This window comes from Nycticebus coucang, chromosome 4 (genome assembly GCF_027406575.1).
Source record: "Nycticebus coucang isolate mNycCou1 chromosome 4, mNycCou1.pri, whole genome shotgun sequence".
In the NCBI taxonomy this organism is placed as follows: Eukaryota; Metazoa; Chordata; class Mammalia; order Primates; family Lorisidae; genus Nycticebus; species Nycticebus coucang.
Genome location: NC_069783.1, coordinates 88276919 through 88304318, shown reverse-complemented (window position 1 = coordinate 88304318; position 27400 = coordinate 88276919). Strand labels below are relative to the sequence as shown.

Sequence of the window (27400 nt, the reverse complement as noted above, 5' to 3'; positions counted from 1 at the left end):
AAATGGGCAAATGATACAAATGAACAGTTCACCCTACTTCCACACCATCCTTCACCTATCATTTTGAAAAAATTCCAAGTGTCTTTTATGTACTTTACTCCAGTTTGTGTGAATGGATCGTTTGTTCAATACATTTTCAAACTGAAAGGTGCTATTGGTTTTTTAAAAGATGTTACTGTCTTTTTTGGTGATGGCTACTCTTTATGTATTTTACAGTTTATCAATTGGTTCTTTTCTTAGTAAATCATCATATCATCTGGGTAATCGCTTTTCAATACTTGTAGGTCTTATTTTATTTTAGTTCTTTTGCATTAGAAGTGTGGTGATGAAATCATGGTTCCCGGAGTCAGACTGTCTGGGCAACTTAATTCTAGCTTTACCACTTACACTGTGCAATCCTGGCAGGTTATTTAACATCTCCGTGCCTCAGTTTTCCCATCTGTAAAACGAGAACAGCATTATCTTCTTAAGGTTGTTGTGAAGGCTAAATGATATATTTCTACTAAAGTGTATAGTAAAAATCCTGATGTTCAATTAAGGCATTTGAGATGGAGAGAAATGAATAGATGAGTGATACCAAGAGGTAAAATCAATCAGACATACCCGAGTTGAGGGAAATAAAGGAATAGGAAATCTGTGTCAAGGTTTTGGCTTAGGGAAATTGGGGAACATAGAAAACATAGGTTTGGGAGATATGGCTTTTAGCACTTAAAACTCAAAGGAATAAAAAGTAATGAACATCTGGGTGTAAAAACAAGCTACACTATACATATCTCCAACAGTGAGACCAACAAATTAGCGCCATTTGGCCAAGTCTCACTTGCTTTTCAACCTAATGTAATTTTTACATCCACGTGCTGTTTGTGGCTTTATTTTGGTCTTTAGAGCTTTTTGATGCAAAAAAGTGGACTAATAGCAAAACTATTCACTACTTATTTTTTACTGTTTAATAAATTTGTGGTTTCGTCCTTTCTACAAAAAAAGAACCTAACATGTGTCAAGAAACGACAAACGATCTCTGTCCTTCGGGAGCTTATGGAACAGGCAACAGGGAAACAGGCTACAGGAACACAGAGGAAGCCTCCTAACCAGCCTGGACGGGTATGTGCGCAGAGAAAGGAGGGAATCTTGGAGCCTCCTCGTTCCACCCCCATTGCTCCCCTCGCCCAGGGTTGCGGCACCCCTGGCCTTCTCGACCTACGAACTGGGCCCCATCTCAGGCTTCTATCCGCCCTGGACCCGCACGACCTCTCCCTGTCGGACTAAGCCGGCCCACGTGCTTCCCACGGGCCCTCGCGGCGCGCCCCGGGCCTGGCCCCGCGCAGCCTCCAATCCAGAAGGAAGGAGGCTGAGCCCGCCTGGGGCCCTACGTTCAAAGGATGAAAAGATGTGGGATCACCTTTCGCCAGAATCCGTGGCCGTTTTTTTGCCGAGGGCGGGGTTGGGGGGTTTTGAGAAAAGATTCTCAAAATCCATTACCCAGACGGGAGCCTCCCTCTGCAGAGCCCGGTCGCTACAAAGTAAACCACCCCAGCGCAAGGAGGGAACCTAACTCCGCTCACAGGGCTGCAAGCCCCGCCCCGCGCACGCGCACCTGCCGCACAGCTCTCGGCGTCTCTGCGCACGCCCGCTCTTTCCCACGCCTCTTCGACTCTGCGCACGCGCATACATAATCTTATCCCTAAATCTGTAAATTTCCGTGGGTCTTTTTACCCGTTACCTCAGGTAGTAGAATTCTTTTTTTAAGCTTTGTCCTTAGGATTCTTTCCTTACTTTTGTGAAAGCATGATGTGAGATGTCCTATGATGTGGGATTTCTCTTCAACCAAACACAAAAGGAAATTTGATAGGTTAAAAATAGTAGTGGGATTTTTAAAATAGTGGAATTACTCTTCAACCAAACCCACTCTTCAAACAAACACAAAAGGAAATTCTACTGATAGGTTAAAAATAGTAAAAACATCAGACGGGAAAAACTGACCTGCAAAGGCATTCGATATGTTGTACATCACGGCTGGACCTTGAAAACAATATGCTAAGTGAAATAAGCCAGACTCACAAGGACAAATATTTTATTTTTTCATTTATATGAAATAGAATTCTACAAAAACAGTAGATTAGAGATTTTTAGGGACTCAGGGAGAGGGAGATCGAGAGTTAATTGTTTAATTGCTACAGAATTTCTTTCTGGAGTGATGGAAACGTTTGGAAACATGTTGAGGGTTGCACAGCAGTGTGAATGTAACTATTGCCACTAAATTGTACACTTAAAAATGGTTGAAAAGGCAAATTTTATGTCATATATATTTTACCAAAATGTTAAAAAAGAAAGAGGAGCTTCCATGTTAAGATGGTGGAAGGGTTTCAGTTACCGTGCTAGCTAGGGGCAATACCTTGTGGGTGTATGTTATAAATCAGCGGTCAGCAGTGTATGGTGCTTTTCTCCCGTAATCAGGACTAACAGCGTCTGGGAGCCAAGGAGTTGGAAATAAGAGTAGCTTCTCTCCACGTTATTCCCAGTGCTGCCCTAAAGAAATTTCTACTTCTATCTCCACTACTCTGGGTTCTGCTGATTTAGAGCAGGGTTTTTTCAACCTCAGCATTGCTGTTACTTTGGCCAGGATAATTCTCTGCTAGAGTCTTGTGCACTGCCAGATATTTAGCAACGTCGGTGGCCTCTACCACTAGATGTCAGTAAGCACCTGCTTCCGAGTTGCGGCAACCAAAAATGCCTCCAGACATTGTCAGATGTCTTCTGGGGGCAAAATCATCCCCAGTTGGGAACCATTGGTCTCGAGATATCATTGTCATAAGCAGGAATAGTTATATCAAGAGACATGACAATGGTTCCTTTTAGTTTGAAGTTGAGACTATCATTTGCCCACTTAGGGGCTCCTCTGGCCAGCTGAGGAAGGGATTGTACTGCAGTAATGATTAATCTTAACTATCAAGTTATCCTAACTATACAACAAGATTAAAGAAGAATATATCTAGAATGCAGGGGTTTTCCTGGGAAGGCGGGGCTAAGTAATCCCACATCCTATGATCAAAGTCAATAGAAAATACCACCACCATAGGCAGCAATCACCACTCACCAAGCAAAGAGCTAAGATCAGCTGAGTGAAAAGAGAACATGGCAAAACACAGAGGTAGAAGGCAGATATAGCAATGCCAACTACAACCAGGTGACCAGTTGCAAAAATTGTAATAGTTATGAATATTTCATCCTTAATTTAAGATAAATGTATACATATATGTGTGAATATATATATATATTTCCACAACCCCTCACATTTCTCTACCATTTAACATAAGTTAACTTTATATTGTATTGTTTAAGTTACAGGTTATGAAATGAGGCAGGTGATTGAGCTAAAGGAAGAATTAGAAGAATGAATATCACCAAATGATGAAAAAGGGACTTTTAATTTGGGAGCAGGGGGGCAGTACCAGAGTGATTTTTGGTTGAATGTGAAATAGCTGCATCATTGCCTTCATCTGGAAGTTAAGTGTGGGTTAAGGAGGCATTTATGGATACTTAGTTGTAAGGTATATACTTGGTGATTTTGTAATATGTCATCTTGGCTAGATTAAACTGTATTTTTAAGAATTCCTCCTCTGCATGTTTCTAGTTAGGGTGGACCATAGAAAGATTTGCACAAAATCTGAAAGGTTTTCAGTCACATTGTTTTTTACATTCAGGTCAATGAAGGGGCAACAGATGCTGTTGCAACTAATGTATATCGCCATTTGGTGCTAGTTCACCTTGTTGATATGGAACAACAACCAGACTTGCAGCTGATACACCTCACTCTAGAACAGTAGTTCTCAACCTTCCTAATGCCGCAGCCCTTTGATATAGTTCCTGTGGGTCGAGACCCACAGGTTGAGAACCGCTGCTCTAGAACCTCCTTCAGATTCTCTCTAACCTACAAATATACATTTAGCTCCACAATAAAGGGCACAAGATTATCCTGTACAACACCTACATCATAAAAGTTGAACATGGCGACAAACTAATAATGTAGGTTCTGATTTGTGATCAGAAATTCCAGCTTGTCTTCACTTTCCTCCCCTTTTATATCCAACTTCCCTGCCTGAATACCTACTTTGGAGATATTAAGCTCCAACAGCAGATAAGAGCTTTACAGACTGGTTTAAACATCTCCCACATTTGCATAATGTCAAATTGTTGAGTTGTGCAGGTATAGATCTGATCTTAATCAGGATACCAGCTTTTGAGAGCAGAATGGATATAACTCATCCAACTCTTAGACTGGCCACTGGGTAGTGCGCATGCAAGACAGATTCAAATAGCATTTTCAGTTGAATAGGCAATGAAGTCATGGGACAAAGAAGTGGGTTAGAAATTGAGGCCTGAGCCTAACCAGGTATATACTAGATGATTCTGTAATATGTCATCTTGGCTAGATTGAACTGTGTTTAATTAAATTAATTAAACTGTGTTTAATCTAGGTCTATTACCTGCCAAACAAAAATAAAAACATTCTGCATAAGATTTAAATAAGATCCAGAGTCTCAATAATATTCAGAGTGCATAGGATACAATTCAAACTTATTTGACATACAAAAAACCATGAAACTCTCAAACCAAATGGGAGAAGAGTATCGGCACGTGCCAAAGCTGCAATGGCTTGTATTTTGGAATTATCTAACAGACTTTCAAACCGCTATTATAAAAATGCTATGCTAAATGCTCTTGAAACAAATAGAAAAAAATTAGAACATCTCAGAAAAGGAAGAGAGGATATAGAAAAGAGCCAAATGGAACTTTTAAAACTGAAAAATACAAAAACTAAAATGAAAAATTCAATGAATATTCAAAGACACAAAAAATAAATTAAAATGGAATATGCCCAAAATGGAAAAGCAGAAAAGGAGAACTACAAGAACAAAAAAGAGAATGAAGAGAAAAAAATTTGAAAGATAAATTTGAAATCCAACATATTAATAGTTATATCGAATGTAAACAGGCTAAACTTATCCCAATAAAACAAATTGTCAGGATGAATAAATATGATCCAGCTATATGCTCTTCACAATAAACTCACTTTAAACATAATGATATAGATAGATGAAAAGTAAAAGCTTAGCTGGTGCAGAAACTAATGCCTGTAATCCCAGTAATGATGGAGGCTGAGGCAGGAAGTTTGCTTGAGGCCAGCCTGGGCAACATAGCAAGATCCTACTTCTAAAAATAATGGGAAAAAATTAGCCAGGCATGTTATTGTATTTCTTTAGTCCCACGTACTTGCGAGGCTGAGGTGGAATGATCTTTTGCCTGGGAATTCAAGGCTGCAGTCATGCCACTGCACTCCACAGCTTAGGCCACAGAGTGAGATGCCAATTATAAAAAAAGAAAGAAAAAGGGAGAGAAAGAGGGAAAGAAAGAGAGAAAGAGGAAGGAAGGGAGGGAGGGAGAGAGGGAAAGAAAAAAAAAGGCTGGGAAAAGATAGATATACTCTACAAACACTAAAACAAATAAAGCTGGAGTGACTATATTAATATCAAACAAAGTGAACTGCGGTGTAGAAAATTAGTAGAGATAAAAATAGATGTTATATAAATATAAAAGGTAAATTCACCACAAAGTCATAATAATCCTAAACATGCATGCACAAAATATACAAAGCACATGAAACATTTACCAACATAAACCACATCCTGGGTTATACGGTAAACCTTAACAAATTGTTATAAAATTGAAATAATATATGTTCTCTAAATAAGAAATCAATTATAGATAACAAAAAAACCTCCAAATATGTGGAAATTAAAACATACACATTTTAAAATGTAGGGATCAAAGAAGGATTCACAAAGTAAATTTGGAAATAGTTTGAACTGAATGAAAATAAAATTGTGACATAAATTTGCAGACTATTGCCAAAGGAGGGCATGTAAGAATTTCAAGCTTGAAACACATATTGCAAAAGAAGAAAGATCTCAAATCAGTAACTTCAGCTTCACCTTAAGAAATTAGAAAAATATGGCAGAAGGAAGAATATATTAAAGATAAGTCTGTGAAAGATACAAGAAGAAAAACAATAGAGGGAATTAAACCAAAAGCTAATTCTTGGAAAAGTTAATGAAATAGTTAAATTGAAAAGCAAAATCAGTAATGAAAGAGGGGGTTTCACTATAGAATCCATAGATAACAAAAAGGACAGTAAGTCAACATTATGAAAAACTCTACATATATAAATTTGACAACTTAGATTAAATGGTCAAATTCCTCACAAACCACAATCTATAAAAATTCATCTAAGGTAAAATACATAATCTTAACATAATGACAACTATTGAAATTAAATTCATGACATAAAATTTTCCAAAATAGGACATCTCAAGGGCCAGATGGTTTTTCTGGGGAACTCTACCAAACATTTAAGGAAGAAATACCAATTTTACACGATCTCATACAAAAATAGAAAAGGAAGAACACTTCCCAAATTATTTTAGGAGATCAGCATTAACCCAATACCAAAAATAGTCTAAGAGAAAGAAAGAAAACAGCAGACCAATACAGAATATAGATTTTTGATCTTCAAGAAAATATTAAAACTCAAATTCAGCATTACAAAAAGAGTAATATGCAACAATCAAAGGAGGTTTATTCCAGGAGTACAAGGCTCATTTAGTATTTGAAAATCAATGAATGTGATCTAATGTTGTGAGTCAAAAGAAGAAAAACTATATAATCTCATCAATTGATGCAGGAAATTATTTGACAATATTCAATGATTCAGGATACCATGTTTCAGCAAATTAGGAATACAAGAGAATTTCCTCCTGGGTGCAGTGGCTCATGCCTATAATCCCTAGCACTCTAAGAGGCTGAGGCAGGTGGATTGCTTGAGCTTAGGAATTTGAGACCAACTGAGCAAGAGTGAGACCCCCATCCCACCCCCAACCCTGTCACTAAAAATAGCTGGGCATTGTGGTGGGTGCCTGTAGTCCCAGCTACTTGGGAGGCTAAGGCCAGAGAATTGCCTAAGCCCAGGAATTGGAGGTTGCTGTGAGCTATGACACCATATCACTCTAACCAGGGTAACAAAGTGAGACTGTCTAAAAAGAAAAGAATTTACTCAATCTAATAATGACCATCTCAAAAACTATAGCTAAAATCATTGTTCATGTGATTGAATGCTTTCCCTCTAAGATCTTGAACAAGATAAAAGATATAAAACTGAACATGAAGTAATTCTTAAAATTAAAAAAAAAAAAAAAACCCAAGAGATGAACCCAGCTACTTACCGTCATTTGATCTTGGACAAGCCTATCAAAAATATTCAGTGGGGGAAAGACTCCCTATTTAACAAATGGTGCTGAGTGAACTGGCTGACAACCTGTAGAAAACTGAAACTGGACCTCCACCTTTCACCATTAACAAAACTTGATTCTTATTGGATAAAAGATTTAAACTTAAAACATGAAACTATAAAAATACTAGAAGAGAGTGTGGGGAAAACACTTGAAGAAATTGGCCTGGGAGAATATTTTATGAGGAGGAACCCCCCCCCCCCCCAGGCAATTGAAGCAACACCAAAAATACATTACTGGGATCAAACTAAAAAGCTTTTGCACAGTCAAGAGCACAGTAAGTAAAGCAAACAGACAACCTTCAGAATGGGAGAAGACTATCGCAGGTTATGCTTCCAACGAAGGTCAGACAACTAGAATCTACAGAGAACTCAAACTAATCAATAAGAAAAGATTAAATAACCCCATTTCTATGTGGGCAAGAGACTTGAACAGAAACTTCTCTGATGAAACAGGCGCATGGCCTACAAACACATGAAAAAATGCTCATTATCCTTAATAATTAGAGAAATGCAAATCAAAACCACTTTGAGATATCATCTAACTCCAGTAAGATTAGCCCACATCACAAAATCCCCAAACTACAGACATTGACATGGATGCGGAGAGAAGGAACGCTTCTACCCTGTTGGTGGAAATGCAAGCTAATACGACCTTTTGGGGAAGAAGTTTGGAGAACACTCAAGGAACTAAAAGTAGATCTATAGCCGGGCGTTGTGGTAGGCGCCTGTAGTCCCAGCTACTCGGGAGGCTGAGGCAAGAGAATCGCTTAAGCCCAGGAGCTGGAGGTTGCTGTGAGCTGTGTGAGGCCACGGCACTCTACCGAGGGCCATAAAGTGAGACTCTGTCTCTACAAAAAAAAAAAAAAAAAAGTAGATCTACTATTCGATTCTGTAATTCCTCTACTAGGTATATACCTAGATGATTAAAAATTATTTTACAATAAAGACATTGGCACCAGAATGTTTATTGCAGCCCAATTCATAATAGCCAAGACGTGGAAACAGCCCAAGTGCCCATCAACTCATGAATGGATTAACAAATTGTGTTATATGTACACCATGGAATACTATGCAGCCATAAAAAGATGGAGCTGGCATCTTTTATGTTTACTAGTAACGTATCTCAAGAATGGGGAAAAAAGTATCCAATGTACTCAATACTACTATGAAATCAATATATAATCCCTACACACTCATACGAATAGCAAAACATAACTATAGTCCAGAAAGTAGAAGGGAAGAAGAGGGAGAGGGGAGGGGAGAGGAGATATGGGAGGAGGGAGGGTGGTTGGGGGGACTTGACCTACTGTGCATGATGCAATGGTACATTTCAAAACTATTAAGAAATGAGTATAATTGTGATGGATGTGTTACTTAGTTCAATGTAAGCATTTCACATTGTATATCAAAGCAGTACCCTGAACCCCATAAATGCATCAATGTACAAAGTTATGATTTAATAAAAACTAATAATAAAAAAATTTTTTGAAAGTGAAGTTGTTCTTCTGAGTGAAAGAAGCCTTACACAACACAGTATTTATTCAGTTTATGAATCATACGCTGTTTTACAATAGGAAAAACTAATTTACACTGGAAAAAGAAGAATGGTTACCTCTTGGATGGAGATGAGGGTTGAACGGGAAGGGGCAGAGGAAATTTTCTAGGGCATGGTTATAGCAAACCCTGATTTTCAACAGTTTGAGTAACACATGTGTATGTATTTTAGGCATTTGTCAGAATTCATCAAATGTTTTCCTTAAGACTTTACACTTTACTGCATATAAAGTTTATGTTAAAATGGTACTGCAAAAAAATATTGCATTCTCATTAATGATATCCATGTTGAAGTGTTTAGGAGTTACCATATGGACTGAATGTTTGTGTTGCCCCTCTCCCCAAATTTTATATATTGAACCCTAATACCCAATGTGAGGATATCTGGAGGTGGGGTCTCTGGGACATAATAAGGTTGTGCGGGTGGAGTGTTCATGTATGAGGTTAAAATACACTTATGTCTCACGTTCCATTATTGGAATAGTAGTGATCATGGGAGTTATTTATATCTTACTGCTCAAGGTCATCAGCAAGGTCTGATTTTTCACACATATCTATCTCCTGAAGGTACATGTCATCACATGGTGCACAGAGCTGCAGATACTGGCATGCTGGGAGATTGTCAAAAAGTGATAAGAATTTTTAGGAAATTTTTGACGAACCATCAAAGGATAGGTAAATACAACTTTACTGCACTATGTCTTATACTAGTATTTTTTTCTGTTACTTCTCCACTTGTTATGCTATTGTGCTATAAAAAAATACCAAAGTTATCATTATTGTATAAGTGAAGGGTTTGACAATTTTGCATGCTCCATGTTTGGAACACTAGGCAATACTTTCAACATTAAGATCAATCATATCATTATTTTTTTAGTTGAAATCATTTTGTTAAGTATTCAGATGCCTTGAACCCTAAGTTTCCCTTAAATAACTAACCTGTTAGAGACAAATGACAACATGGAAATAAGTGCTATAGTGATACAACCACCTGAAAATGCTACACCACCTGATTCTGATGAGGACTCAGGAGATGAAGAAGGTGGAATAAATAATCTGCTATTTCTTTGTTGTGTGCACTTGCATACCTATTCAGAATGGCTATGATGCTTAGTCTGACTCAGACGATCCCTTATACACACCTGAAGATGACTCCCTTGATTATGAAGTTTTATCTACATCTACAGTGCAGCAACCTCCTCCAACAAAGAAAAAGTGACAAAGATTGTTCACAAATGGAAAAAAGCTGAACCACCTGCACAGCCTATAGCAGGTAGTTACAAAACCACCAAAAGATTTCTTCACCAAAATGAGAACCCCCACAGAAATTCTTGAACTCTTTCCTGATGATGAGGTCTCATTGAACTCACTGTCACGTACTCCAACTTATATCCTTTAAATAAAGGTGTAAATCTTGGCTTGACCAGCTCTGAATTCAAATATTTTCTGGAAATTATTTTTCTGAGTGATTATGTCTCTGTTCCTAGAAGGCATATGTTCTGGGAATAAAGAACAGATTTGCATAATGTACTTGTTAGTGCTGCCATGAAATGTGACCACTTTGAAACTATATTTTCTAGTTTGCATGTTGCTGACAATGCAAATTGGGACCCAATGGACAAGTTTTCCAAGGTGCCACCTCTTATAAGCACACTCAATGAAAGAAAGATACATAAAATTTGTTTCAAATGAAACATACTTCAGTTTTGATGAATGCACGGTTCCTTATTTTGGTCGTCATGGTGCAAATAATTTATTAGAGGAAAGCCCATTTGATTTGGCTGTAAGTTTTGGTGTGGCACAATGCATCTGGGCTACATTAGCTGGTTTCAGCCATATCAGGGTAAAACCCCAAACACAAAACATGAGAAATGTGGTATTGGTGCATCACTTGTCCTGTTTAATAGGGCACTTACAGGGACACAGCCTGGATAATACCATTTTGTATTTGATGACTTTTCCACCAGTATTGCACTTCTTGATAAGCTCAGATCAATGGAACATTAGGCAACACACTGAAAAAAACTCCACTGGAATCAGATATGGCTCTGAAGAAAAAAGAACAAGGCATATTGGATTATCAAATTGATGACAAAGGCAATTTTGTCTGCAGACAGAATGATAACAATTGTCGTCCCTGTTGCCTCATCTGGTGCCAGTATTGATCCCCTGTGTCTTGTCAGTTATTATTCCCAGATGCTGAAAAAGAAGATCCAAGTTCAGCAGCCAAACATGATTAAAGGGTGTTACTATTTCTTGGGAGGTACAGGCAGAGCTGATGACAACATTGGTAAGTATGAGGCATTAATCCACGGAAGGAAATGGTATTCAAGCCCTCTTTTGTTCTGTTTTGAATTGGTCTTACAAAATGCTTGACAACTGCATAAAACACAGGATGAGAAGCCAGTAGATTTTCTGGAGTTTTGTTAATGTGTGGTATGCCATTATCTGGAGACCCATGGTCATCCTCCAGAACAGTGATTCTCAACCTTCCTAATGCCACGGCCCTTTAATACAGTTTCTGTGGGGCACAACCTAAAGGTTGAGAACTGCTGCTCTCCAGAACCTGGCCAAAGAGGAAGACCTTCTGAGAAATGTAACATTGATTCACATTATGATGGCATGAATCACGTGATAGTTAAAACAGGGAAAACAAAAGTAGTGTGCTGAATGTCATAAGAACACCATTTTTCGATGTGAAAATATGTTGTTTTACATGTGAAGTGTTCTGTTGACTAGCACACTGAATAGCAGGTGTCACCATCTCCTAAGAAACATGATTTTATACATTATGTACAATGTAGTTGTGGTTATGCTACTGTTCCATTGTTTGAACACCACATAACTCAACAATGGAATACAACAAAGTTTTTTCTCTTCAAATTTTGCTACATGGATTTTTCCAGGTAATACATATAAATTTAATGCAAAAGATTCAAAAACTTCAAACTCCAGCACAAATGGGTTACTGCCCTTATAAAGGAGAATTTAGAGGACTCCCTTGCCCTTTCCACTTTGTGTGGACACAGCAAAAAGATGGCTGTTTATGAATCAGAAACCAGGCCTTCCCCAGACACTGAATCTTACTTCCCAGCCTCAAGAACTATGAGAAATAGATTTCTGTTATTTATAAGCCACCTGTCTATGATAACTCGTTATGGGGGCTCAAGTAGACTAAAATAGGAGTGTAGTGAAGTTTACAACTTACTTTGAAATGTGTCAAAAAATAAATGTCTTGATAGATGGATAGAAGGAAGAATAGATAGGCAATAGTCCAATAAAGCAAATATAGTAAAATGTTAGCAAAGAAACAGAAAATGATGAGAAAAATCTGGAGATTCAATGGTGGAAACGTGGCAAATGCCTGCAGAATTTCTTTCACCCTACTAGTAGGGTGTCCTGTCAATGGCCGCATTCATTTTTTTTTTTTTAAGTGCTACTTTTCTTTCCAATGTACATAACAAAACTTTTAAATTTCAAGTCTAACATACCAGTTGTAATTGCTTCTGAATGCATTCCACTTACGCATTAGCAAAACTCATTATTAAGCAAAGACAAACGAAGTCAGATATTTGGGGTTACGAGTGAAGTCCACAATTTTAAGAAAAAGCAAGGAACTCTCCTTCAGAATAAGTAACGTATAAAATAGGCCAAAACATTTGACTTTTCACTTAAAAATTATTTCTAAAGGCCAAGTTTTTAAGTGTAAAGAAATGCCTGATCGTTACTTACAAAATACTCACATACATTTTACATACAAAATGTTTTCTTTCGAAACAATGTAACGTTTATATAATCAATAGCTACTTTTATTATCCATAACTGAGAAGATACATTTAGTATCAGAAAAAGTAGCAAGGCAAGCTATTTTTCTTAAAACGCGATTCTGAGAACATTACGAAAACAGATACTCGCTCCAACTGCGAAGGAGAAAGTATCTTTCCTCATTATTTCATGAACAACCGTATTTTAAAAATACAAAAAAGACTCCACAGCCCCGGCCATTATCCCGCCCCGGCCATTATCCCACCCCTGCCCACATCCACTAGTGGTCTGGGGACCGTAGAGCGTCTAGAACGTCTCAGCTCTTGGAAGGCCGTGTCTTGCAGAGAAAACGGCGGGCCCGGTAGTACCCCGCGGGCCTCCTCCCCCTTCTGGACCCACTCGAGGCGCCGCCCGGCCCCGCCACCAGGCTGCCGCCTCCGCCGCCGCACAGGGAAGCACGAAGACCCGCCCCTGGCAGTGATTGACGGGCAGCCTCCTCCAATGTTCAACGCGCTCGGCCCCGGCGGGCTGGGCAAGGGCCGCGGCTCGCGGAGGAATCTCTCTTGCCCTTTAGTCCCGGGCAAGGTGTTGCGGCCGGCGCCATTTTCTCGAGCCGCCTGTCTCGGGTGCCGCCATGTTGGTGAGGAGAAATCACCGTTACGGCCACTGTCCAAATCCCCGCGTCGCTGCACGCCGCCCGCCCGGCCGCTCCCACGCCACAGCCACCGGCGGCGAATAGAGACTAGAGCGGCAGCGCCGGCAGCACGGGGCCGTTGCCCAGTGTTTGCAGTTAGAGCCCCATCTCTCTGGCGTGCTTGTTAATAGACTGGAAAGTCTGTGTCTGTGTCGCTCACTAGTAACCGTGAGTTTTTACCACTTCGTCACCTGTCGGCGGCGGCCGGGAGCAGGTACCCGCAGGCGGCGCGGGGGTCCTCCCCGCGCCCCGCCGCCGCCGGCCTCGTAGACCTGCCCTCCAGCCCCGCCCCGTTCTTGACCAAACATGACAGACTCTGAACATGCAGGGCACGACAGGTCGGGAACCCTTCTTGTCTGTCTTTCTGTCGGATGAGAGGAGGGGTCTGGGGCGGCGGGAGCGGGCCGGGGCCGGGCGCCTCCTGCATGACTTAGACGTCTCTGTGTGGCTCCATCAGTTCCATGACGCGCACCCTTATGTAAACCTCAGCATCGCGGCCGCGGGGGAGGTCGGCCCGGCCGCGCCCGCCTCCCCGAGCCGGGGTCGCCGCTCGCCGGCGCCGGCCCCGCCCCCGGCCGGGCACGTGCGAGCCCCCCGCCCCCCGCCGCCGGGCGGGCTCCTGGAGCGGGCGCGGTGCTGCGGTGCGGCGGTCCCCGGTCCCCGGTCCCGCGCCTCCCCCGGGGCCGGTGCTCCCGGCCAGTGGGACCAGCCAGGAATTTTCAGTATCCGGTCTTTTCGATGTTTGACTGCTACCCAAGGACACCTCTAAAAATAAACATGCTTGGTTTTTAGGGAATTTTTAAGGCACCCCGTAGGCCATGTGTTATGTCTTACCCCTTGGAATTTGAAACGGCAAGTTTCAAATTAAATGTTAACACATAGTACTTAGGCTTTGCAAACCTTAGCGTAGCACAGTTTTCCCCTAAAGTAAAAACCCCATGGATTATTCATTCTAACCCAATTTTCTAGATCATATGTATCACTTGAACATTTAAGTGGGATAACTGATATTTTATTTTTGTTCTATAAGAAGCAACATCCTTGGTTCTGTTCAACAATTTGGGGGGCATTTACTTTTAGCATACTTAATTTTGGTTAGCTCTCAAATATTCATATCTAAATCATTAAAGGGGGGGTTTTGTTCATTAAAATTACTGAAACAATTGCATCTGATTCCTACTTAGGATGATCATTTGAAAATTTAGAACCTCACAATTACTCTTTTGTGAATAGTAATAACCAAAAGTATATATTGTACACTAGACTGTGTACAAATTGCTGAAGTTTGCTCTGTGGAGTAATGTGATATCTTTTTGGTAAAACATTCCCAACACTTGAAAAAAAACCAGAAGCAAAACTCACAAACATTACCAAAATCTAAATATCCGGCAACCTTGAGAGGGATAAAAGTGATATTGCAACAACTTCTCAGAAAGCAAGTTAAACAAATGTGTAGAAATTTTTAGAAAGTAAAATACACTTTAAAAAATTATAGGTGCATTAGCTTGTACTTGACAAATTTTTCATGTTAGCTTTTTTATTAAAAAGAAAATTCTTGGTTTAGGTTAACAAATACTTTGAGAAATTTCTCACTCTGTATGTGTGGACAAACCAACCATGAGTGTTTGCTAGTGCAGCCTAAAATTAATCCTTTTACACAGAGGAAGGTAATCTGTTCTCTGTTAGCACATTGAGTAATTTTAATATATGGAATTTTGTATTCTTCATAGTGTAAATCCCGTATTATCAATTCAAATATCAAAATAATTTTGCTAATGAGGGGATGTGATGGCAGACTTTAAAAGAATTTGAAACTATAAAATTCTAATCTAGAGGTTAAAAAAACATTAAAGAATTCTTTGTAAAATATATTAACAGCTTAGTAGTAAGAGTTAAAGGTAAGTAGTAGTGCAATTTAGTCTGTTTAAAATTAAGACCGAGAAATATTTTCTAGTGATTTCTGAAACAAATTTCTGATAATTATCTCTAATTTATCCAGTTGTTAGTGGCAGTAATGTTCAGAAGTAAAAAGATAATTTACCCTTTTCACACTTTTTTGTCAACCCAAATGAAAAAACTACATCAAAAAACCAAATGGACTAGGAATTAAGAGAGATGGTTCTAGTTCCTGTCACCACTTAGCTTTGTGAGATTGAGTAAGCCTACTTTCTTAATTGATAAGAGGATTCTATGAGAATATTTTAAGTTCTGCAAGACTATGGTTCTCAACTTTACCTGGGAGCTTCTTTTTTTAAAAAAATTGATGCTACAACCATTGGTCTGGTCCTCAGCCTGGGTTTTATGAGTTCTAACAACTCCCCAGGTAATTTTATATATGCCAAATTGAGAACCACATACTAGACTTTCCCAATTTTAGCTAGTCATCAGAAATCACTTTGCAGAATAAAGATTTTTGTCCTGCCCAAAGGAACTGAATCAATCTCTAGGGAAGAGTTGTGGTAATTGTGTTTTTCATAGGCTCCCTGGATGATTCTTAAGAAATTTGGGGAAGAAAGGATTAATCTGTGGGCTCCCTGAATATTATTTTTCTATATTAAGTTATTTTATAATAAAAGTTGCTGTGAATTGAGTGGAGGAGGGTATATGAAACATGGTATAGTGAGCTAGGCATTGTTTCTGACATTTTTGAAAAGGTATATTGTATGTGCAGGAAAAAATGAAATCTATGATTTATGTTTACAACTTCTTTGATTTTGTACAAGTTAAAATAGTACCATTATAATTTATGTGAGAATGAGATTCTAAATATAAATGGAATTCACAGGATGTAAAATTTTTTCTCCTTAAACATTTTTTTCTTGTATATTTTGTATGGTGAACATTTTGCACAAAATTTGTTTGCTAAGTGAATAACTTAAAAAATATCCATTTGCTGTATTTTCCTTTTAAATATTTTCATGCATGGACTTAAAACATTTTATAAAGTGTTACAAACATAAAAATATGTGTAAGTAAACTTGTGGCTATGTAGAATGTAGTGGAGGACTTCTGCATAAGCGTGAAGTTTAGTTTCTAAATGTCTTTAGAAATAATAAGAGATGGAGAGGAAGAAGTTGGGAGAAATCAAAGAGAAGTGTAATGTCATTCATTATTCAGTTCTTTCACGCACAACTCTAGCCACCTAGCTTTGTATGTCAACTGGATTTGACCCAGTTGAAATCATTCAGAACTATTGTTGAAGACTAAATGCTGAGTCCCTGCTTTGGACACATCTACAAAAAAGTAGGAGAAGATAAATATAACCCAAGAACTATTACAGAATTTTGTGAAATATGCTAGTGGTAAAAAGTATTACAAGGGCTGTACTGGGGGAAAAGATAATTTAATGGGAACAGTATAAGACCTTGTGACTCTCAAAGAGTCTTTAATTGATTGGAGGTATGGATAATCCTTTCCTTTGGGAGGAGGTTATTCTTTGCCCATTATAAATGACCTCCCTACCTTCTTTCCCTTCTCTTCCTACTTTCCTTCCTCCTATAAAACAAGAACAACAAAATTCCTAACTAGTCAGAATTGTAGTGGTTTACGGCCCCCCATACCGATTGAAATCTTGCCAAAAGATTGCACTGGAGATTCTGAAGGGATGAGGATGGAGATGATTATATTTTCCATTTGTAACAGGGCTTTTGTGTGATTCTTGAATTAATCCCATGTGGTAGATAATCAAGGTAGCAGTAGTATAAGGTTCAGTATAAGGTTTTGTTGGAGATTCCCACAAATACAGCTAAATTAAGAACCCAGGTATACAATATTTTCACTCTTCATTAAGTTAGCATAAGGAAGTAATGGAATAAATTCTGGCATTTAATTGAGTAATTTGCAAGCGTAATGTGGTACGTTGAGAGAGAGCCCTTTATTTTGAATAAAACCTTGATTCTGATCTTGGTCTTTCTTCTAACTCGTTATTGTTCTTCTCTTTTCCATGATTTTTCTCATTTATGAAATAAGGTAGATTATCTCCAGTTTCCCTTCCTACTTCTTTTTTTACAAGTCAATTTTAATTAAAAAAAATTGCAGATCCCTTTTCTTAGATCAGAGTACACTGTATTTCCACATAATATCTGGTTTAAAAATTAATATGTTCAGTGGAGTAAATGCCTTTGCTGACCAACCAGGACTTACTTTTGATTCCTGAACTTGACAGTTGTTGAAATCACCAAAATAGGTCTTTCTTTAGCAAATGTAAAAAAACTCAAATTATCTGTCAGGTTCAGGTTTGATGTTGGAAACCACTCTGACTCGTAGAATAACGTTTTCCCCTACCCTATCATAAATAGGTTATTTCATTTACTTTTAAATTTTCATTCAATAGACTTACCATGTTTTCCTCTCTGCTAAGTATAGTGTTAAGCACTGGTGAAACAAAGTTACCTAGTCAGAGAAACAGATTGATGTGTAGTTGCAGTACAGGTACTACACTGAAGGAGTGAACTGAGTGCAGTGGGGTGAAAACTGGGGGCTTCTGGGAGGCATTAGGGAATATCTAGGTCTGGAGAATGAATAAAGGTTTGGCTAAGGAGAGGGAGAGATATGTGAAAGGCATGGAGAAATGAAATGGCACAGTAGGTTCAGGGATGATGGTACAAGTGTTAGTATGTGAGGAGTGTACAGCTGTTTGGGGGGAATGGAGTAAAGATTTACATAAATTTGGGCCAAACCCTGAAGGATGTAGGGATCCTAGCAAAGTTTTTTAGGCAAAAGAATGCTCAGATGCATTTTTGGTTATGCTGCCTGGGGACTAGGAGGAAGTGGACAACAAAGGTGGAGCTCATGAAGAGGACAAAGTTAGAGGGCTTTGGAATAACTTTTTTTAAACATTAAGTACCCAGTATTTAATATGTAGTCGTTACAGAATTTTACGGAATATTCTGTATGTGTTGGCCACTTCTTCATAAAATTTTGTAATGGAATGAGCTGAGTGTTTAGGTAAAAAAAAAAAAAGGAGCAGTGTGGCCAGAGAAAAGTTTGGGTGATGGGGGAAAGTGGTAAGAGATGAAGTTAGGAGAAGTAAGGGAAGATTGTATAGGGCCTTGTAAGCACTGTAAGAAGCTTACATTTCACTCTTAAGTGATATAGGAAGCCCCTGAGGGATTTGAAGAAAGGAGGACAGGATAATTTTACCATATTAGGGTAAAAGAGTAGTGAAAGAAAACTGCTGCAGTAACCTAGGTGACAGATGATAGTTTGAGGACGGTGATGATAGTTTGAGGATGGTGAAAATGATTGCTTTTTGGACATGGTTTGATTGGTGGTAGCAACTATAGGATTGCTGGTGAATGGATGTGAACTATGCAAGAAAAGAATGAGCCAAAGCTCGTATAAAAGTCCAGAAATTGGATGATGAGGACCTGATCAAAGGCATTGCCAAGGAGGAAGCAGACTGGCAAAATTCTTGAGCTATTTCTTAGCATTGATAGAATTAGATATTAATATCTGGGACTTTTAGCTGAGATGTATGTTGAAAAGAATGAAATCAGGCAGATATGTGTGTCAGAGGCCGTAGAGAAGAGGCCAAAGTTTTTGGAAGCTGAAGGAGGAGAAAGGAAAGAACAGTCACAGAGCAGCAAAGAAAAATAAGGGTTAAAAATAGGTGACAGAAAAAAAAAAAAAATAGGTGACAGATTGGGTTCAGTGGCTCCTGCCTGTAATCCCAGCTACTGGCCAAGTGAGGATCTCATGAGCCCAGGAGTTCCAGGCTGCAGTGAGCCTGGAAGACAGATTGAGACTGTCTCTTTAAAGAAGAAACACACACAATATATGTGTGTTATCCTAAATTAAAACGTTTTAATGTTTCAATGAAAGGGTGCTACAGGGTTTGCAAACTGGTGACTTTCAGGCTTAAAATATGCGCACACCATTGCTTCTGCCTGATAGGATTTTTTTTTTTTTGAGACAGTGTCACTATGTCACCTTCGGTAGAGTGCCATCGAGTCACAGCTCACAGCAACCTCAAACTCTTGGGCTTAAGCGATTCTCTTGCCTCAGCCTCCCAAGTAGCTGGGACTACAAGGATGTTTTAAAATAGTTGTTTGAAAACTTTTAAGGCTTTACCTCGTACTCCACCTGTCTTATCACTGATACTATCTTTGCAAACTCATCACTGAAGTTGTGCTTCACTTATTTAGAGGACTTGCCTGACTGCTGTAGGCACTTGAGTTTGTGACCCTGTGTTAGGTATTAAGTTTTCACCTGGACGGACTAGCTGGCTCCCAAAAAAACTCTCACGAGGATGGGTGACCTTGAATTCACCAGATCAAGTCTTCAGTCACGTGTTTCCAGAGTACTGTGTTCTTTTGTGTATTTGTATTCATTGGAGTTGTGTAACACTGGTGGTCCCACTTTGGTTTTTCAGATTGAGAAACTGATTGGTTTTAGGAATGTTAATTCATGCTCAAAAATAGTAACAATGGCTATGTTTATTTTGTGCTTGCGATGGGACAAGCACTATTTTAAGTACTTTAAATGAGTTACTTAATCCTCAACACAACCATAGGAAGTAGGTCCTGTTATTAGTGCCCCTTTTTTACAGATGAAGAAACGGGTAAATTTCCCAAGTTCAGAAAGGTAAATCCTTAGGAATTTAAAGTAATCTGACTCAGAACCCATACTTTTACACAGCATTGTACATCCCCATCACAAGAGAATATACATACATCAAGAATGCCAGTTTAATAAGAACTACGTAGTTCCATGTAGAATGCTATATGGAAAACTGAATTATCAGAAGTTGTCTACTGAATAAGAGCCTGGGATTTGACAGGGGAGTTGGTTAAGAAATGGGTAGAAGTTTAAATGGCACAGGGCTCAGATAAAGTGATATTCTTTGTTGTTGCAGTTTGGCTGGGGCCGGGTTCAAACCCACCACCGTCATTATATGGGACTGGCGCTCTACTCAGTGAGCCACAAGAGCCACCCTAAAGTGATATTCTTATCTCTATTATGTACCTCTCAAGCAGTTACTTCATCAATCTGTCTTATGAGATACCTTTTCTTCTGGGTAGTGTTTACATGGGAACTGCCCACATTTATGTTTGCACCTCTTCTTTTTCATTGATTTCATTGCTGACCTCCCTTTGTGGTAGATAAATTTCGTTTCATTGTATGTTACTATCTTTTTTTTTTTTCTTGAGACAGAGAATTACTATGTCACCCCTTGGTAGAGTGCCATAGCATCACAGCTCACAGCAACCTCAAACTCTTGGGCTTAAGCAGTTCTCTTGCCTCAGCCTCTCAAGTAGCTGGGACTGCAGGAGCCTGCCGCAATGCCCGGCTATTTTTTTGTTGCAGTTGTTTAGTTGGCCCTGGGCCGGGTTTGAACCTGCCACCCTTAGTGTATGTGGCTGGCACTATACCTGCATGTTACTATCTTAAATTTATTTAGTCATCTTTTACTTTGTCCTTTGTGTCTAACTTCCTGATTTCTGATTTGGTCTCTCTTTTTGTTTCTGAAGACATTTCTCATTCCCAATACCTTTTTTTGGGTAGTTGGTTTTGGGAGGTTTTACTAAACTGGTGATGTCATGTACCGACCATGGCAACAGTCATTAAATGATTTTAACAAGAACAATTTCAGCACATTTTTACTCTGGTTAAAGAGCAAGCTTTCTATATTATAAATGATTCTATATTTTCTTTTGCTTTGTTTTTAATGTGTGTTCTAGTTTAACATTCATACCTCAAATAACTGTTTTAATACTTAAACTTTCATAAATCAAACCCACATTCTTGAGTGGTAAAGCAAGTCCCAAGTAGTTTTCAATAGAGAGTCCTACGTTAATTATCAATAACTTGTTAAAACTATAATATCAAACTACATAAAATCAGTCACAAACTATAAAGTTGATACAAATATAAAGAACCTAGATTTGGAATCTCCAAGATACTCATTATTTTACATATATACACATATCACAGTTTTTAATTCCCATATTTCCTTTGGTACATATCAATTGAGGAAGGTATTGATATCTTCATTTTATAGTTTAGGAAACAGACTCAAAGGGTAAATAACTTTTCCAAGGTAACTATACAGCTGAGTAAGAACCACAACATATTTATGGCATTCAGTGTTAGTACTCTTTCCATTGCTTCATAATAATAGTTGTTATTCTTGTATCAGATGCTAGATATTGGACATTAACAAAGGTCTCTTTTTTTTTTGGATATTCCTGAATCACAGACAATTTTATCTTAGTTCATTATAAATTCATCTTATGTGACACCTTTTTCTAAATCTTAAATTAGTTAAAATTGAATTTATAAAAAAATAATGTCTATATTTTAAGAGTATATGAAAGTTAAATCTAGCAAACTTAGATCTGTAAGTTTCTAGCTATAGAAAATAGGAATTTTTCTATTTTTTACAGGTGTCAGCCTGTTAAGGGAATTCTTTCAAAATGCATAGAGATTAGAAGAACCAATATCTCTTTTGCTTGAATTTTTCTTGATTACCAGCAGTTAATAATGAAATGTTGTTAGATCTCTGGTGCTTAGGGGTGGGGGTTAAGTTCTTCATAATATCTGTTTTTTGAACCGAAAGGGAAGTTTTGAAGTTTTGAGTTCATTTGTATGTCCTTGGAATATACAAGATTCTAGTTAAAAATTGTTTTGTGTAAGCAAATGAAAATAGGAGCAAATAATGGATTGACCTAAGTACCTACAAACACAGGGTTTTTTTTTTGAATGCCAAATGGCCCACTGTGAAAACCATTATTTGTCTACAGCGCAGGTCAGATCAGTATCATCATCATAAGTGTTTGACATATGTGAGGAAATACGAAGTGTTATCTCTGAAGCTATTATGATTTATTGTTGGAGATTTTAGTAGTCTTCATTTTAAGAGTAGGATATTATAGTGCTGTAGTAATAATGTCTTAGCGCTGCCTGTTGCCGGATTATTCCTGTGATTGTTGTAATGACCCTAAATAGAGGGTCACTTTCAACTGAGGTTAGTTAGTGAAATACAAGATGATTGGGGGAAATTTTTCTTCTAACATCTTTATATATGTGTGTGTATGTATACATGTGTATATGTGTGTGTATATAAGTGTATATAACTACATATATCTGGAGCAAAAATGATTTTGTTGTATATAACTTTGGAGGTTTTTCTCCTTATGATCTTTTATATTGACACAGATAACATCTGCTTTTAATTCATCTACAAAAAATATGGAGAATCACCAAATATGATTTTTCTCTTGAAAGATTCATGGAATAAAATAACTAAAAATTAAACAGTCTTTAGAAATGATTTTGTTTCATGTTATGAATATTAGTATGCCAAACAATTGAACAAAGTTAGAATTATGAAACATCTCTGTTATTCTGCTTTGTATTTTTCATTAAAATGTTATAATCATTTATCAACTGAAAAAGTATACAGTATTCTTCCTAAAGTCACAGCTAACTCTGTCAATATTACAGAGTTAAATTGTAATTGACTGCAAAAATTGTTAATTTCTTTTGTACCTAAAATAGCTTTCATTATCTTTAATTGCAACATTTTCCTCTTGTATTATGTATATTTATACTTCATCTAATTGATAAAATTTTAACATATAAAGTATACAAAGAGATTTTCATTCCAAGTTGTACCTAGAACATCTTAACTTAGAAAATGAATACTTAGATATAAATAGTAAATATAAATGTAATGGGCTTTTTAATATTTGAAAAAATATTTTTATTGTATTGATTAGGTAGAATGGTAACTTAATGATCATATAATCTCTCATCATGTGATGTTCAAGGATACCAGAAATTAGTTGAGGCAGGCCAAGGCAGAATTGGAGAAGCACACTTTAGCCAAATGCTTAGCCCAAAATCTAATTTGGATGAGCTCTTTTGAAAAACCTAGTTCTACAATACGCTCAAATCCTGGAACCACAGTACTTCACCATAATCCTTAATCTGGTGTCAGATGCTGCATTGGGATATTAGACACAGACCAAGTGCCCCTTTGGAATAATACCTGGTAATAGGCAATTTCGCTCTGGTTCATTGTAGATTTCTAGAGAACTGCGAAAGTATTATGGAAGCATCAACTTTTTCAACTTTTGATGTCATGCACCTAAAAGATTATTTTCAGATATTCATATTCTAAAGGAATTTTATTTGCTGAGATTTGTTTTTGTGGAATTTCTAGTTTCTCCGGTCTATTCTAGCAAGCCTACATCAAGAGGATAAATTGGGGCAGTGCCTGTGGCTCAAAGGAGTAGGGTGCTGGCCCCATATGCTGGAGGTGAAGGGTTCAAACCCAGCCTCAGCCAAAAAAAAAAAAAAAAGGATAAATTGAAAAGTAGTGAAAGTAAATCAGTTCTAGCTTAATTAGGTATCCAAGAGAGTAATGAAATATTAAAAAATACTTTTTAAAGTGTAGTCTCAATAAAAAACTATGGCAAGCTAATTCACAGTTTTGGTCTATTCACGTAATTGTCTTTGTTCACAACATAAAGGATATTTGAGGAATGGTATAGTTTTTCTTTATGATGTCAAACATTACAAACTTAAGGATATATTAAACAATTCTTAATTTCCAAGATTAGTATGCAGCAATAATTTTCCATCTGATGTTGGATGGGGGCAGGAATAAAATATTAACAGATACTTTATTACTCAAAGACAATTTTATTGGTAACATTTTTAAGTATCTCCTTGTAAATAAAATACATGGCTTGCCTCCCTGTTTTAGTGAATAATTACTAACTTATCCTTTTCTTAGTTACTTTGGATCATTATAAACATCCATTTCCACCATAATCACTATGAACCCTAGACATACTCCATCTTATGTTTTATTATTTGCGTTGGGGAGAGTTTGAGAATATGGGAGAATTTCACAAAGACCACTGCTAAATGTATAACAATAGGAAAAGGTAGAAATACCTCGGGAATAGACTCCAAATGTCTACTCCAGCTTACTTGTACTTGATAGTTTTTCATTGTTAATTTCTTTAGGAAAATAAGAGAAATTTATCTTAGAAGCCCAGTGCCCCTTAGATTTATAACCTCTCCCAGCTCATTCTGTGAAAGTATTGGTAGTCTATCATACTCATTCTATTTAAATACATACGATATGGGTAAATCACAGGAGGGAAGGACACGTTAGTGATAACATTTCAAACAACTCTTTACCTGGTGGTAAAGGTGATTGATTACTCCTATTTTGTAGATAAGTATACTAAATATAAGGTGGGATAATTTGTTCATATAGGTAGTATATGATTAGGAACAGAATTTTAACAGATTTTTCTGGTTCTAGAGCTTTTTGTTTTTCTACCCTACTATGGTGCCTTTTTAAGTAATCAGTTTTAACTTAAGTTAAACATAAATTTAAAGCATTAAATAGTCATTTTAAGAAATCTTTTGTTGTGGGTTATTGTTCATATTTAATGCTTCTATTTTAATTTCCAGGTTCAGGTCACTTCACTTTGCCAGAACCTTGGGTCTTCATTAAATAAGAGGTGGTTTTTTGTTCTGTTTTGTTTTGTCTTTGGTTTGGGTCCTCTTTAGTTCCAGGGACTTTGTCTTCTAGATGTTGGTGCTCCACCCTTTTTTGTTTTATTACTACACACCTTAGTAATAGAATAGCAGTTTTCATTTCTTCCAGCATTCCTCTGTTTTCTTTCCCTCTTCTGTCTAACATGGAGGCTTTTATATGGTATGTTGACTCACTCTTTTTTTTTTTTTTCCTTTTTCCTTCTTATTTTTATAGAATTCGGGAGTATAGCTGCAGTTTTGTTACTTGGATATGTTGTATAGAAGTGAAGTCCTTACCTTTTGTGTAACCATCACCTGGTTAATAAATGTAGAACCCATTAAGTAATGTCACATTCCTTTCCCCATGTTTCATCCCTTTCCCATTCTCCTGCCCTTCCAAGTCTCCAGTGTCTGTTGAACTACTCTTTATCTTTTTTTTGAGACACAGTCTCACTTTGTTACCCTTGCTAGAGTGCTGTGTTGTCAGAGCTCACAGCAACCTCAAACTCTTGGGCTCAAGTGATCCTCTTGCCTCAGCCTCCAGAGTAGCTGGGACTACAGGTGTCTGTCAAAACACCTGGTTGTTTTTAGAGACCAGTTTTGCTCTTGTTCTGGCTGGTCTTGAACTCCTGAGCTCAAACAATCCACCCACCTCAGCCTCCAAGAGTGCTAGGATTACAAGTGTGAGCCACTGCACCTGGCCTGAACCACTCTTTTTCTTTTTTTTTAATTAATTAATTAATTTTTTTTTTTGTGTGTGTGTGTGTGGTTTTTGGCCGGGGCTGGGTTTGAACCCGCCGATCTCTGGCATATGGGACCGGTGCCCTTCCCCTTTGAGCCACAGGCGCCCTGAACCACTCTTTATTATAACTTCTCCAGGACCCTGAAAATAAGGCAATAGGCAACCTATTTCTAGCTTCGTATGATTTAGTTAAATCTTTCTGCCCTTTTTTTTGTTTGTTTGTTTTTTTGGTCAGGGTGTTGCTTTGTCACCCAAGCTGGAGTGCAGTTGGATCATATCTTACTGCAGCGCTGAACTCCTGGGCTTGAGTGATCCTCCTGCCTGAGCTGGAACTACAAATGTACAACACTACCTGGCTAATTTTTCTTTTTTTTTTTTACTTTTTGTAGAGATGGGTCTTGCTATATTGCCCAGCTGGTGGCAAACTCCAGACCTCAAATGATCTTCCTGCTTTAGCCTCCCAGAGTACTAAGACTACAGGTATGAACCATTGTACCTGGCTTGCCTCTTTTTTTTTCTTTTTTTACAGTTTTTGACTGGGGCTGGGTTTGAACCCACCGCCTTTGGTATATGGGACTGGCACCCTACTCCTGGAGACACAGGCGCTGCCCTCTTTTTTTTTTTTTTTTTTCTTTTGTTAAATCTGTATCAGGACTGATGTTCTTTGAATTCTTAAAAAATATAGTGTTTAATAAAAAGAAAAACCCTAGTATTTTAACTCCAAACGATGTATTACCAACCTAACTGGTCTACCTTAGTGGCCAATGTTTCCTTACAAACATTTAAATAATTTCTGAGGAATTTAAGTAATTCACATTTATTTTATGATCTAGTGACATTGACCTTGTGTCAGTTCCTACAGTGTGTTGTGTTCTCTTTAACACAGAAATTTTGTTCATCTTATTTCTTTGTTGGGAGGGGTCCCTCCCCCATCTCCTCTCAGGTTAACTCATCTCACTTCATCCACCACTTCCTCAGTGAAAGCCTCTGGACTTCTTTGAAGAAGACTTTCCTCTATTATGTACTCTCATATACCTCTTTCATACACTTTGTGATCAGTTTATATCTATTTGTGTGATTTTTTTTTGATTAGTGTCTTGTCTTTCCCACCATTAGTTTAAAAACTTACTGAGAGAACAAACATGTCTCTTTCTTAATGTCTACTACTGTATCCCCACTAAGCAGTTGGTAAATAAATATATATTAAATGAGTGAATGGCCTTTTTTTAAAGCTAGAGGGACAAAAAATTCTTACATACATATAGTTCTTAAGAATTGCTGCTCTAGCTTTGTGCAGTGGCAGTATCACAGCCAATGAGCTTTCTCTGAGGCAAAATTATTGCTAATTGAAAATCGTGCCCAATACCCCACCATGATGACTTGAAACAGCTGGCACTGGCAATTTTTGGAAGTCTCTATGGAGACTGAATTTGATTGGTTTAAGAAGAGTTAAGCTGAGGGGAAAAATAAAGATGCTCTAGATACTATGGATTTCATCCCTGTATTAAGCTAGAATGTCAGATAGTTGTGTACTTGCACACCACTGCTTTGTTCCTGTGTATAATTGCTTTTACTTAATTAAGCTTTGGCATCATGTCCTGGGCTCAAACTATGGCAGTTGTAGTCGGTAAACTGTTATATTGGATTCTCTTGATGGCAATGCCTAGCATATCAACCATCCATTTTATCAGGTAATATTGTCTTTATGAAGACTCAGAAGAAATTTCTCTCTATTCTTACTCCTAGAAAAAAAATGTGCTTCTCTTGAGTAACAGGTTTGTTTTTGTATTGGAAGCAC

General features: G+C 37.9%; 2 protein-coding genes and 1 non-coding gene across 3 annotated transcripts in view; 2 read left to right on the top strand and 1 right to left on the bottom strand.

The window, feature by feature from the left end:
• Positions 1-1554, bottom strand: part of ZC3H8 (zinc finger CCCH-type containing 8) — a 30822-nt gene extending 29268 nt beyond the window's left edge. Inside the window, exon 1 of the mRNA XM_053589827.1 lies at positions 1400-1554. Within this exon, the coding sequence (XP_053445802.1) occupies positions 1400-1476 (77 nt within the window). The 5' untranslated portion in view covers positions 1477-1554. The remainder of the gene's footprint in view (positions 1-1399) is intronic.
• Positions 1555-13251: 11697 nt separating this feature from the next.
• The window catches only part of ZC3H6 (zinc finger CCCH-type containing 6), a 75706-nt gene continuing 61557 nt past the window's right edge, over positions 13252-27400 (top strand). Inside the window, exon 1 of the mRNA XM_053588604.1 lies at positions 13252-13696. Coding sequence (XP_053444579.1) covers positions 13665-13696 — 32 coding nt within the window. The 5' untranslated portion in view covers positions 13252-13664. The remainder of the gene's footprint in view (positions 13697-27400) is intronic.
• Positions 26888-27026, top strand: LOC128585030 (U4 spliceosomal RNA). The gene has a single exon (XR_008379791.1). It is a non-coding gene; the product is annotated as a U4 spliceosomal RNA (small nuclear RNA).